General features: G+C 47.7%; 1 protein-coding gene and 1 pseudogene across 2 annotated transcripts in view; both read right to left on the bottom strand.

The window, feature by feature from the left end:
- Nucleotides 1–13,636, bottom strand: part of PEPD (peptidase D) — a 119,290-nt gene that overhangs the window by 68,448 nt on the left and 37,206 nt on the right. Inside the window, exons 7-8 of the mRNA XM_080644309.1 lie at nucleotides 9,277–9,321; nucleotides 225–300 (exon numbers count right to left, since the gene is read on the bottom strand). Coding sequence (XP_080500435.1) covers nucleotides 225–300; nucleotides 9,277–9,321 — 121 coding nt within the window. The remainder of the gene's footprint in view (nucleotides 1–224; nucleotides 301–9,276; nucleotides 9,322–13,636) is intronic.
- LOC308235246 (large ribosomal subunit protein uL6-like) lies at nucleotides 11,226–11,794 on the bottom strand (annotated as a pseudogene). Its single transcript has one exon. The product of its transcript is annotated as a large ribosomal subunit protein uL6-like (transcript).

Consider the following 13,636-nt stretch of genomic DNA (forward strand, 5'->3'; position numbering starts at 1 on the left):
ATTCTCGGGGGTGGGTGCCTTAACCTCTGCTGTCCCTGCCCTGTCCCCACTGGGGAACAGAAAAGAGACTGGCTGAAGCGACATTTCCTGCCTGATCCATTGGCACTCGGGACTGCAGCTGCCCTGGGACCGTCCATCTTGACGCTGCCCTCTGGCCCCACACAGAGCAAGGCAGCTCGCCCAACCCAGCCAGACAGCGTTCCGACAAGTGGGGCCCTGCTTACCTCCCGGTGGGCCTCGCTGGAGATCCTATTGGTGTAGCGCAAAACCTCCAGCTCCATGTCCGTCTTAAAGACCCGGCTGCAGGGAGGGAAAAAACAGAGGGAGAGTCAGTGACTTTCAGCAGGAGCTGGCTGAACCCCTCCAGGGAGACCCTGGGGCTGCCACACCTGCACAACCTGGGAAGGATCCCAGGGCCAGGTCATGCCCAGTTAGACTGCAAATGGGCTGCCTGGGCAGGGGGTGGCTGGGTGGGTCACCAAACTGCAGGAGTGAAAGCTACACTAAGCACTGCCCGTCCTCACCTAATGCCAGCCTCGGGTGTGCAGGCTGTTTCTAGTTCCAAGATCGGAAGCTGCTGTGGGTGGCAGAAGAAGCCCAGGGACTGTTTCCTCATCCATAAAAATGAGGAAAAATCTACATGGCGAGGCTGTTAGACCTGAATTTTAAGTGTGTGCCTCCCAGGGCTCTGCCCAGTTGGCTGAAGAGGTCTCCCCTTCCCGGGCAGCCCAGACAGACCATGTGAGTCAGACCCCTGCCTGAGACTGGGGCAGGGCGGGAGGGGCGGCATGGTGCAGGAGTGAGTGTGGGAAGAGCGTTCTGCAGAGAGAAGCAGGATGAGGAGCAGACAAGAGGAGACAGCAAGGGGGAGAGGGTACAAGTGGAGCAGGAGGCGCAGCCAAGAGACCCTGCTGACCACTAGAGACCCAATGTGCTTCCTGCAACTGGACTCCAGGGAGTCCTCACAATAAACTCATATTCATTTGCCCAAATATGGTTAGGTTTCTGGTCTTTGCAATCAATCTCATCCCAAGTAAGACTCACACAGAGAAGCTAAATAAATGCTTGCTTTCTAGCTCTACCATGTCAAACCAGCAACTGCAGGTCCGGGCATCAAAGTGGCAGCTGGGCCAGGCATTAGGAGCAGAGTCCTCAGCCATCCCTCATGGCCAGCTCTGCACTCTGACTCAGGGTGACGCATCTGCAACAAAGCCACCTCTGCCTCTTTCAGAGGGAACACACTCAGCGCCCTCAAGAGCCCTCAAGAACAGCAAAGCCAGAGAGAAATGCAGCAAAGGCAAACCCTCAAGCCCACGGAGGCTTCTTCCAAAGGGACCGGCTTTCTTCCCTGAGGGCAGACACTGCACCTGAAAGTCTGCCCTTTACCGTCATAAAGGTGCCTGCACCCACTGCTGGGAGCAACCCGCCTGGGGAACAGGAAGCGTGTTCTGTGCTCCGGCGGTGTGGGTCCAGAGCCACAGACAGGACTCAGGCAAGCAGCTCGGCTCCTGAGATCCAAACCCGCTCACAGGGTGACCTCGCAGCCCTGGTGTATTGTTCCCCACTGCTGCTCTGCGCACCAGCCTGAGGACCTGGGTAGTGGCAGTGGGCCTCGCTGTGATGACAACACAGGTGGGAACAGCCCCAGCTGCATCTGCCTCTGGCCCTCCGCTTCTCTATTCAGCTTAGATCCCTAGTCCATCCTTCCAGCCACCACTCTTGCCAACAATTTAGACCTTTAGGCCTTGTGCCCACCTATCCACACAGGCTTAGCCAAACCTCCATGAGAGTCAAACCAGAGCCCGAGCCTGTGAGTGCTGCTCCAGGACCACAGGGGCTGCAGGGAAATCCTGCCTGGGAGTGGATGGCACAGTAGCTCTGTCTCCAGCCCCACAGCCTCCACCCGGCCCCAATTCTGCCCTGAGTTGCAAGGGGGCCTGCAGGAGGCCTACTCTAACTTGCTAAGATCTCTCCCCTCCCCATCTCAGTGTCTCCCTCCCCTCATCTACTTGGAGAACACAGAAGCCAGCAGTTGGGTACACGTTCACCTATTATTCAAACAACCAAACCTTCCCCTGCCCCTTCATGCTCTCCTCCCTGGCCCCTTATAAGGGAAGGGTGTCCTCTTCCAGGTGAGGCTCAGCCCCTCCTCCCACACACACCTGGGCTCAGATCCCAGCCTCAACCCCTCCATCCACCTGGTCCCTATTACTTAAAGCTCCATGACCGTTCGCTTACTTCCTCCTCCTCTCGCCAAGCTTTACCCCCCACTACCCAGCCACATTTCTGGAAAGGGAACAGTGCTTGCCTTGGGAGAGGAGTGGGAGCAGCTTTTGGCTTACCTGGAACCTCTTCCTCATCTCCTCCCCTCCTCTTCCCCTCCCCTCTTCTCCCTCCGCCCTGCCCCACGCTCTGCCAGCTGCCCTCTCACCCCAGCTGCAAAACCCAGAGGCATCAGTGACTCCAGAGGAAGCCCTGGCACCCCTCCTCATGTCCCTGACAGCCCTCCCCTCCCTGCCCCCCCACCCCTCCCCTCTCCCAGCTCCCACAGCCCCTCTGGCACAGGTCCCCCAGGCGTCTCCAGCTCACGGTGACAGAAACGCCCACCCATCCATGTTCCCTATCTCAGTCACAGCTCTGCCAGCCCATGCTGCGTAAAACTTAACCAATATCCGCCCAGACACCTCCCTCTGGTCCATCCATTGCTCCCACATCCAGCTGATGATCATGGACTGTGAGTCCACCATCACCACCTCTCTCGGACCCTTGGTTTCTCTCCATCCAGACCCCACTCCCTCCAGCCAGGACAACCTCTCCTGCCTCTGCTGGCCTCCAAGCCTCCAGGCTGTCTGCTCCCTGACAGGCAGAGCTTTAGAAAATGCAAACCTGACCTTGCTTTTCCTTGTTCAAAACCTTCAGTGCCCTCTAGATGTCCTCAGGATGAAGTTAAAACTACAGGTGACTCCTGAGCTCTCCAGGCCCCACCCTGTCCCCCACAGCGGACTCCTCTGCCTGGAACTTGCCAGTGCCTTTTCGGTGACCTTTCATCCTCCAGCTCCCACAAGAAAGGCACTTTTCTCAAGGTGGAGGGGGGCTCCCTCCATCCCCCATACAGGCTAAGCGGCTCTCTCTGTTCCCAGTCCTGTCTATAGGAATCCTCCGTAAGCTATCACACTGTAATCTCTTCTTCACTTGAGTCTCCTCCCAGGAGGCAGCCCAGGGCCAGAACAGTGCCTGGCCCAGAGCAGACACAGTAACTGCGTTAGAAATAGTACCTGGGCATTGCACCAAAGCTGGAAACACCTTCCTTTCAGCAAGGAGAGGTAATGGCCTCATTTCAAAAGAAAAGGAGGCCTCCCCAGGGGGAGTTCACCAGGTCAGTGTGGGAGTCACTCACCCTGGCACGCCCTGAGCAGGACAGGGGCACGGCAGCCCAGACTCCCACCACCACTGCCTCATCCCCAGCCACAGAGTTTGACCCCCAGGAGCCCACCTCACAGACCCTCCACTGGCCTCTCCCCGCAGCCTGAGCACCTGGTTCCGGAGACGAGAAGGAAAAGCTCACATCAGGCCAAGGAGAAAGGAGACAGAGTCCCAACCACGCTCTCTTCCCTGCAGAGATCCAGGCACTTTCAGCCACCGAGGACCGCGGTCCTGCTTCTTCTCCAATTCCTCTTTGGGGAAGGTGACAAACTAGGCCTCAGCTGATTTTCTCAGGACTGGTTTTCTTTTTCCTTTTTTTTTTTTTTTCTTTTCTTTAGGGGACTGATTTTTTTAGTCATATTAAAAAAAAAAATTGAATCAGGGCAAATTATCCCACAAAAGCAGTTCTCCGGAGAGACTAGCCTGGCCGAGCACTGGCCTGGCCCATTTAATCCAGGTTTTAAAGGCCCTGAAAATAGCCGTCTGCTTGCACAGGCTTTCCCAACTGCCCACAGGGCACTCTGGGCCTGATGTCGCTCCCGGTGCCAGGCATACCAGCCTGGCCCAGTTATCTCCATGACACAAGCACCAGAAACTTTTTTTAAAAAAATATACTTTATTGATTTTTTTACAGAGAGGAAGGGAGGGATAGAGAGCTAGAAACATCGATGAGAGAGAAACATCCATCAGCTGCCTCCTGCACACCCCCCACTGGGGATGTGCCCACAACCAAGGTACATGCCCTTGACCGGAATCGAATCTGGGACCTTTCAGTCCACAGGCTGACGCTCTATCCACTGAGCCAAACCGGTTAAGGGCAAGCACCAGAAACTTCTAAGATTACTCCAGCATTCTGCAGTTCCTCCCATCCTGAGGACAAATTCACTCCCAGAACCTGATGAGGCTATTTCCATTGCTCCTGAGCACCGAAAGGCAAGGGAAAGGGGGACTGCACCGTGGTCCCGCCCTGCAGGCCCAGTGGCCTCTGGGGTGAGGGATGCTCAGTGTCACTCTCAGCCCCAAAGGATGCGCAAGTCATGGTTAGAAATGCGATCTGCAAGGTTTCCATCCCTAAGAGAGGAGAAGGCCGCTCCTCCATGAAGCATCGAGGACCAAGGCTCTGGGACAAGACCTCACAGATGCCACCTAAGAGGTCTGGACAGCAGGCAGGGGCTCTTCCCCCAGCAAGAGGAGATGCCTGATGTGGTGGGAGACGGGCACTCGCGCAGAGTCCCTAGCTCCTGGCCATGCCAGTGAGCATTACCACGCCCAGGGGCTGCTTAAGCACAAGGCAGCACCTTGGGCGGCAGAGGGGCAGGGCCAAGGCTCAGGCCTGAAACGACAAAAACTGGACTAGGTGGAGATTTATTTGTGCAATTCCCCACCCCCCTTAAATATTCACAGGTCACAAAGCTGTCTCTGGACATGAAACCCAGGATGAAGACACCAATTAACTGAGGTCTGAATGCTCCACTGACGGGCTGAAGTATTTCCAAAATCAGTCTCTAAGCATCAGAGTGCCACAGTGGTCAACAAAACCCACCTGAAAGGACAGGAATTCCGTCTCTCCTGCAGATGAATGTATGGGGGATGGTTCTGTGGGAGAGGTGAATGGGAATTCAATTCCACAGGACCCCCGAGACCATTCCTTCCACCCTTAGTGATGCAAAGGGTAAAATTCCAGAACAGCAGCAGGGACAGCAAAGAAAGAGCTGGTTGGAATTACATATCTTCAAGAGGCCCAATGAATAAGTCTCCTCAGAGAAATCAGAGCCATGAAGTAGTAATGGCTTAGTGCAGCTGTGAGCCCAGGGGTCTGGGACCAGACTGGGGCCAGGCAGATGTGGGCCACATGCGGGGAGGTGCCCGACACTAGGCCCTGATGCCCCCACAGCCCGGCTCCTGCCTTCTGGCACTCCATATCCCAAGTTCTCACTGTGCTTAGAATCCCACTTTCCACTTGGGTTTCTTATTAACTTAGGGTTGAATGCCTATATGTTTAGAGACAAAAACAGCAAAAAGTATCCTTACTGAAATAGTTTTCACATACATATCAAGAATCTAGGCCATCACCTATGTGCCTTTTCTAATTTGGGATGTAGGATCCTGGTGTGCTCTGCCCCTGATCCTCACCATCTCCGGAACACAGAAACGGGGTAGAAATAGATCTGTTACCCCACTGCCTGATTAATACACGCAAGACACCTTTGCTCGGTATGATTACCAGTTCTAAGACCGGCCGATGACTCAGTGTCACAGTCTCACTTCAAACCCAAGGAGGCGCACAGAACTTGCTGACACGCCAGCTCTCCTATGGTGCTTCTGGGGGGACTTAACTCAAATTCCAGGCACGGTGCTATTAGACAGTGCAAAAGCATCTCCTTTCATTTCCCAGCCTACCTACAGATCAATTTAATCATCTGCAGAACAAGAAAAGAGAAACACAGCCTAAATTATGGAAGTGAGATGCCTGTTCTTATTAAGTTTCAACTTTTGACCTCCACATTCAAACTGCAATACCCAGCACAAGAAGAGAAATTATCAGTTATGATCTCATGTTTGGGGGGAAGAGTATGATTATAGAGGAATTTACAGGAAATCAAAAAGGCACTGCTTGAGAGAATGGAAAACGATAAAGCAGTCACCAAAAGGAAATGAATGGCACCCAAACAAAATGAGAAAGGAAGCTCGAGAGCACGGGCAGAGGCTGCCGCTGCCTCCCCATCAGACAGCCGGGGGGAATCCCAAAGCCCAGCCCAGCTGCTAAGCAGGAGCTGGGGTGCATGTCGGTGGCAGGAGGCATGGTGCTAGCTGCACAGCCCCTGTCCTTCCACCCCTCCAAGATCCAGGGCCTGACACAAGACCCATTCCGGGGGCTCTGACACCCCTGCCTGTCCAGTGGCCAAGAGTGAACTGAGAGAAAGGCTGACACGCAGGTAGGCCCCCGCCCTACAGGTGCTCCTCAGAGCTGCAAGGGGCAGCGCAAGATCCCAGGGCCATCAGCCTGGGCCCAGCTCCTGGCTTTTTCTTGGGCAAATCAACAGTCTTGTCATCCGGAGCATGGGGATAATCAGAGAAGCTAGCTTATAACATATACAAAATACCTCTTTAAATAAGGTGACACGTGTCAAGGGCTTAGCACAATACCTTGCACACAGGAAGTCTCAAAAGGTGACAGCACTTATGCTCTCATTGAATTCTTCAGCCATCCAGCAAGGGAAACCACTTCTGCTTTGTAGGAGGAAACTGACGCTCAGTGCTATAGACTGAATGTTTGTCTCCCTCCAAAATTCCTGCTGAAATCTAATCTCCAATGTCTCGCCATAGGAACCGGGGCCCTTGGAAGATGATCAGGTCATCAGAACAGAGCCCTCATGTGCCTTTACAAAAGAGGCCCCAGAGAGCTCCCTGTCCCCTCTGCCATGTGAGGACACAGAGAGAAGACGGCCATCTCTGAACCAGGAAGTGGGTCCTCACCAGACACCACACCAGTCCGCACCTTGATCTTGGACTTCCAGCCTCCAGAACTGGGAGAAATACATTTCTGTTGTTTATGAGGTGGTACTTAGTGAGGGCAGTCCGTTGCTCTAAGACACACCCACACTGGGAGTTAGGGACTCCTCCATGTCCATGTTACAGAAGAAGAGGCTGAGGCCCCACCCACACTGAGAGTTAGGGACCCCTCCATCCCCATCTTACTCAGGAGGAAGCTGAGGCTCTGAATATTAAGTGACTTTCCAAGCAGAGTAGGCTGGGGTTAGAGGTTGTATTTTCCCGAGTGTGTGGTTTATCCATTACGCCAGACAGCTTCTCTCTATGGGGCCTAGAGACAGACGATGTTAAAAGCATTCAGGATGCAGGGGCCCAAAGATGCATCAACGAGTCATAATTTAAAGTTCAGAAAAGGCCCCTCTCTCCTGCAAATGAGGGACCTGCCCTCAATCCACCTAGACTCCTTCCTTCAGTGACTAGGAGGGCAATGATCATGACTGCCAGGCTCGCACTGCGCGTGCCTGCAATCCCTGCAGAGGCCAGCACCCACGCTATGAAAACCCACCCCTGAGGCAGTGAGGACAATGTGACATTTCTAAAACAGTTCTACTGCCATCAAATGCCAAATGAGTCCTTTCTGCTGCTGGCTTTAATAAAGTTGGGAAGTATTCTTATGAACGCAGAATCCACTTCCGAGCCTTGGAAATGTCACTAGAATTAAAGTGTGTTTGTTCCAAAGTGATGAACTAATGACTTATCCCTTAGGAGATGCTGGAGCATGCCATTTAGCCATCATCTATAAAGCATCGACTGTAAGCAGCCACGAGGGAACGCCACATGTGGAGCATGAGTGGACTCGGGCCATTCCCGAGTATCCAGGATTTATTCTTCTGTCAACTGGGGGCTAGAGATGAGCCAGGCATTTGTTACTTTATGGAAACAAGAGGTGGCCGTGTACTTGAAGAACACAGGCCCCACCCTCAGAATGTGTGGCCATGACAGGCACTGGGCCAGGGCTGCTGACAGCACTAAGCTGGCAGGCCTGCCTTCCAGCTCCTCCAGGGTCAGTAGTGATGCCTGCCAACAGCCATCAGATCTTCACCTCTGGCCCAATCACCGGCCCCTGACTCAAAATCAACACACGCCACAGAACCTGCCCCTCCTAGCCATCACCATCTTTTGTCTCCAGCTGCAGGACAAAAACCCGGAGTCACTTTCAACTTCCCCCTCACGCAACTGTCACAGTAGGTTCCTCTCAGGAGCATTCCCCTTGACTGACGCTTTACCTCTCAACTCTGTCCCGCCACCCTCCACTGCCACCTAGAACCTGCAATAGCTTCTTATCTGGCAACCTGTTCCCACTCTTGCCCTACAATTGAGTCTCCAGCCTGAAGCCAAAATGATTTCTTAGAATGCAAACCTGATCCTACCATCCTGCTTAAATATGTCAAAGGTTTCTTTGGTTCCCATTTCTCTCAAGACGAAGTCTAAGTTGGTACCATGGTGGCAAAGGCCCTGCCTTACTTCTCGCCTACATTCAGAGTAAGTGCAGTCATAAAGCAAATAAAAACATTTGCCCTAACCGGTTTGGCTCAGTGGATAGAGCATCGGCCTGCGGACTGAAGGGTCCCAGGTTCGATTCCGGTCAAGGGCACGTATCTTGGTTGTGGGCACATCCCCAGTAGGGGGTGTGCAGGAGGCAGCTGATCGATGTTTCTCTCTCATCGATGTTTCTGACTCTCTATCCTTCTCCCTTCCTCTCTGTAAAAAAATCAATAAAATATATTTTTTAAAAAACATTTTGGTGCTATTAAAGAGCAATTTGATTAGGAAGAAAACTAATGGCTTAGGGGTAGGGTTAGGGTTGGGGGGCCACTTCCAGAGTCCACAAAGGCAATGCCCAACCTGCGGAAGCTTGTCCTGCTTTGACCTACCAGAAACCAGTTATGCTGCAGGTAGGGGCTGCCAACATCACCAAGGGAAGAAAGTAGGTGCATGACGTGAGGAAAACATGTTTACCTTTCTTATCGTATGTATGATATTTATTTTTAGTCTTTTCACTATCTACTTTAACTGAGCTACCAACAGTTGGCTTATTTTTAGCAGGAGCTTCAAAAGACTGAAATTAAAGGAAAAGATAAGTGAAATTTAATTGGCATTCAAATGACTCATGCTCTTTCAAAAAAACAAACCAACTGACAAACAAAAAAAAACCAAAGAAGACAGAAGACTCTGAGAGAAGATCTGGGAACTGGCTTGTCTGATGGACTCTCTGAGTTGGAGTAGGCAGGAACAGCAGGGTCTCTCACCTTCCTGAGCTGAGCACAATGAACAGTCAAGGTAGCCACAGGTTGTACTTACCATTCCACAATCTCCGGATGAAGAATGTTGTTGTTGACATTGAACCTACAGAGGAAAAACAAATCAAGTTCATTAGTTCAATGGTCTATCATCTCCCAGCAAGAAATACCTCATTCAATACATGACCAAAAGGGGGCCCCAAACTTTAATTTAATGACTTGCTGGCCCATATAAGGCTGCTGTTTATTCCTGAAGCAGACATGTAGTGCAATCAATTGGGGAACAAGCTGCCATCTTCTATCCTTGCTAGGCAGACAGTTTAGCAACATATGTACAATGGGTGTCTCAGAAGAAATGGAGAAAAGAGCAGAAGAATATTTGAAAAATATAATGACCCAAAACTTTGCCAATTTAATGAAAAACATTAATCTACACATGCATAAAGCTAAATGAACTCCAAATAGGATAAATTCAAAGAGATCCACACCTAGACACATCATAATCAAACTGATAAAAGACAAAGAGAGAATCTTAAAAGTAGCAAGAGAAAAGCAATTCATCACATACAGAGAATCTTCAATAAGATTGGTGGCTGCTGCCCAGCCGGCATGGCTCAGTGGTTGAGTGTTGACCTATGAACCAGAAGGTCATGGTTCAATTCCTGGTCAGGGCACATGCCTGGGTTGCGGGCTCAAACCCCAGTAGGGGGCATGCAGGAGGCAGCTGATCAATGATTATCTCTCATCATTAATGTTTACATCTCTCTTTCCTACTCCCTTCCTCTCTGAAAGCAATAAAAATATATTTTTTAAAAAAGATTGGTGGCCGAAACCAGTTTGGCTCAGTGGATAGAGCATCAGCCTGTGGACTGAAAGGTCCCAGGTTCGATTCCGGTCAAGGGCACGTACCTTGGTTGTGGGCACATCCCCAGTGGGAGGTGTGCAGGAGGCAGCTGATCGATGTTTCTCTCTCATCGATGTTTCTAACTCTCTATCTCTCTCCTTTCCTCTCTGTAAAAAAGTCAATAAAATATATTAAAAAAAAAAAAAGATTGGTGGCTGCTTTCTTATCAGAAACTATAGAGGTCAGAAGGCAGTGGGATGACATATGCAAAGTGCTGAAAGAAAAAACTGTCAACCAAGATTCTATGTTCAACAAAGCTGTGTTTCAAAAATGAAGAAATTAAAACAAAAACCAAGATGAACAAAACCAAGAGAATTCATTACTAGGAGATCTATCCTACAAGAAATACCAAAGGAAACCTTTCAAAATGTAATGAAAGGATAATAGAGAATAATATAAATCAACACGAAGTAAAAAAGAACACTGGTAAAGGTAGTTACATGAACAAGTATAAAGACAGTATAAACTATTTTTTTTTGTTTTTTATACCTTTTCTTCTCCTATCAACTTAAAAGACAACTACATAAAGCAATAATTGTAAATCTGTGTTGATAAGCACAAAATATACAGAGATATGATCTGTATACAATAACAGCACAAAGGAGAGGGGAAATGGAACTATATAGGAGCAAAGTTTTTATATACTATTGAAATTAAGTTGACATTAATGCAAACTAAATTGTTACATATAAGTTTAAGAAGTCATCTGTAATCCCCTGGGTAACAACTGAAAAAATAACTAAAACATACAGAAAAGGAGATGAGAAAAAAACCAAAACCATATACTACCAAAAAAATCAAATAAATACAAAAGAAAGTAGCAGTGGAGAAGCTGAGGAATAAAACAACATATGACATATAGGAATAAATAACAAAATAGCAGAAGAAAGCCCTTCCTTAGTAATTACTTTAGATGTAAATGGATTATATTAATCAATTAAAAGGCAGGGATTGGCAGAATGGATAAAAATAAATATGAACCAACTACATGCTCTAAAGAGACACATTTTATTATTTTCCCAATACATGGCTTCTTACTGCATCTTTAAAATATCACAAGTAAGTCTGAGGAATCATCACCTTGCTATTTCTATAGGCTAGACAACTTAGATCTCTATATTCATTAGCCTGCTGAACTGTCCCTTTTTCAGAAACATAGATACCATCCCAAAATTTTCTGATATCCTTTTTTCAACTGTTCTGGCTTGCTGAATCAAAGCAGCTGAATTTGATACAAATTTAATGTCATTTCCTTCAAGAATTAACTCATCTTTCTGGGCTTAAGATACTGAACAAGAAACACTTAACCTTATTCAAACCCTGTAGATGTATTTTTTGCACAAGAAATTTCTGATTTCAATAAAAGAACCAATCTCCGGAATAATAATGGGGAAGTGGATGCACACAGACCTCATCTTGTAACAGAAACCCAGTATAACACCATTGATAATGTTCTGTAATGACTGCGGATAGTGCATGGTAGCCATTCTACTTCACCATTTGTCAACCCAGAGCCTCTTCTTTTTCATTCCAAAGAGGCCAAGTTCTACATTGATGTGATTAAAGTCCCTCTGAAGGGTGCCTCGGGGCCCTTTACAATAACTGTGTGTCCCTTCAGAGTGATATCCACATTTTCTGAAATGTCGACAGTCTGATTGCTGAGAATGATCTTCATCCTCACCGTAGATGCGGCAAAGAGCTAAAGAAGCTTTGGATTCAAAGACAAATCCGTGAAAGGATGGAAAAAGATATACATATGGTCCCCAACTTTCAATGGTTTGACATGATTTTTTTTTTAAATATATTTTATTGATTTTTTTTACAGAGAGGAAGAGAGAGGGATAGAGAGTTAGAAACATCGATGGGAGAGAGACATCGATCAGCTGCCTCTTGCACGCCCCCTACTGAGGATGTGCCCGCAACCCAGGTACATGCCCCTGACCGGAATCGAACCTGGGACCCTTGAGTCCGCAGGCCGACGCTCTATCCACTGAGCCAAACCGGTTAGGGCGGTTTGACATGATTTTTCAACTTTATGACAGCGTGAAAGTAATAAGCATTCAGTAGAAACTGTATTTCAAATTCTGAATGTTGATCTTTCCCCAGGCTACTGACATGCAGTACAATACTCTCTCATGATGCTGGGCATAGGTAGTGAGTCACAGCTCCATGATCACAAGGGTAAACAATTGATACTCAACAGTGTACTGTATTGCCATTGCTTTTTGGATATTGTGTTTTGCACCCCAACATGTCTACAAACCGCACATCTGTGTCTACTGCTTCCTGGTGAGAAGAAAAGGGGAAAGGCAATTACTTTTGAGATAAAACTCAAGATAACTGCCCAACTTTAGGATAACGTAAGGGCTCTGAGCACATTTAAGGTAGGCTAGGCTAAGCTATGTTGTTCAGTAGGTTAGTGTATTAGATGTATTTTCAACTTATACTGGTTTACCAGAATTTAACCCCATTATAAAGTCAAGTTGCGCCCTAACTGATTTGGCTCAGTGGATAGAGCATCAGCCTGCAGACTGAAGGGTCCCAGGTTCGATTCCGGTCAAGGGCATGTACCTTGGTTGTGTGCAAATCCCTAGTAGGGGGTGTGCAGGAGGCAGCTGATTGATGTTTCTAACTCTCTATCCCTCTCCCCTTCCTCTCTGTAAAAAATCAATAATAAAATATTTTTTTAAAAAGTCAAGTTGCATCTGTATCATGCAAACAGAAACCAAAAAAGACATCAGATAAAATAAGCCTAAGACAAAAAGTTTTACTAAACCAATAAAAGAACATTTTATATTGATAAAATGGAAAATTCATGAAGTAGGTATAATAATTATAAACATATATGCACCTAACAACGTCTTTCCAAGATAGATGAATCAAAACCTGACAGAACTGAATGGAAAATGGACAATTTACAATAGTTGTAGACTTTAATACTTCGCGGTAATGAATAGAACAACTAGATATAAGATCAACAAGGAAACAGAAGACTTGAACAACATTATAAACCAATTAGACCTAACAGACTATCCAAGAGCATAATCCATTTTCTCAAGTGCTCATGGAATATTCTCCTGAACAGGCCATATGTTAGGCCATAAAATAACTCCCAACAAAATTAAAAGGATTGATTCATACTAAGTATGTCCTCCAACCACACTGGAATGAAATTAGAAATCAATAACAGAAGGAAAATTTACAGGTGTGTGAGAATCAAATTATACACTCCTAAATATGGACCAATAAATAGGTCAATGAAGAAATAACAAAGGGAACTAAAAAGACTATGAAAAGAACAGAAACAAAAATACAGCATACCAAAATGTATAGTTAGTAGCTAACACAGTGGTTAGAGAGGAATTTATAGCTGTAAACGCCTACATTGAAAAGGAAGAACGTTATCTCACCTCAATGACCTAGCCTTCTATCTTAAGAAACTAAAAAAGAACAAACTAAACCCAAAGCAAGACAAAGGAACAAAATAATAAAAATTAGAGCAAAAGCTAATAGAGAC

This window comes from Plecotus auritus (assembly GCF_963455305.1).
Source record: "Plecotus auritus genome assembly, chromosome: 10".
NCBI lineage: Eukaryota > Metazoa > Chordata > Mammalia > Chiroptera > Vespertilionidae > Plecotus > Plecotus auritus.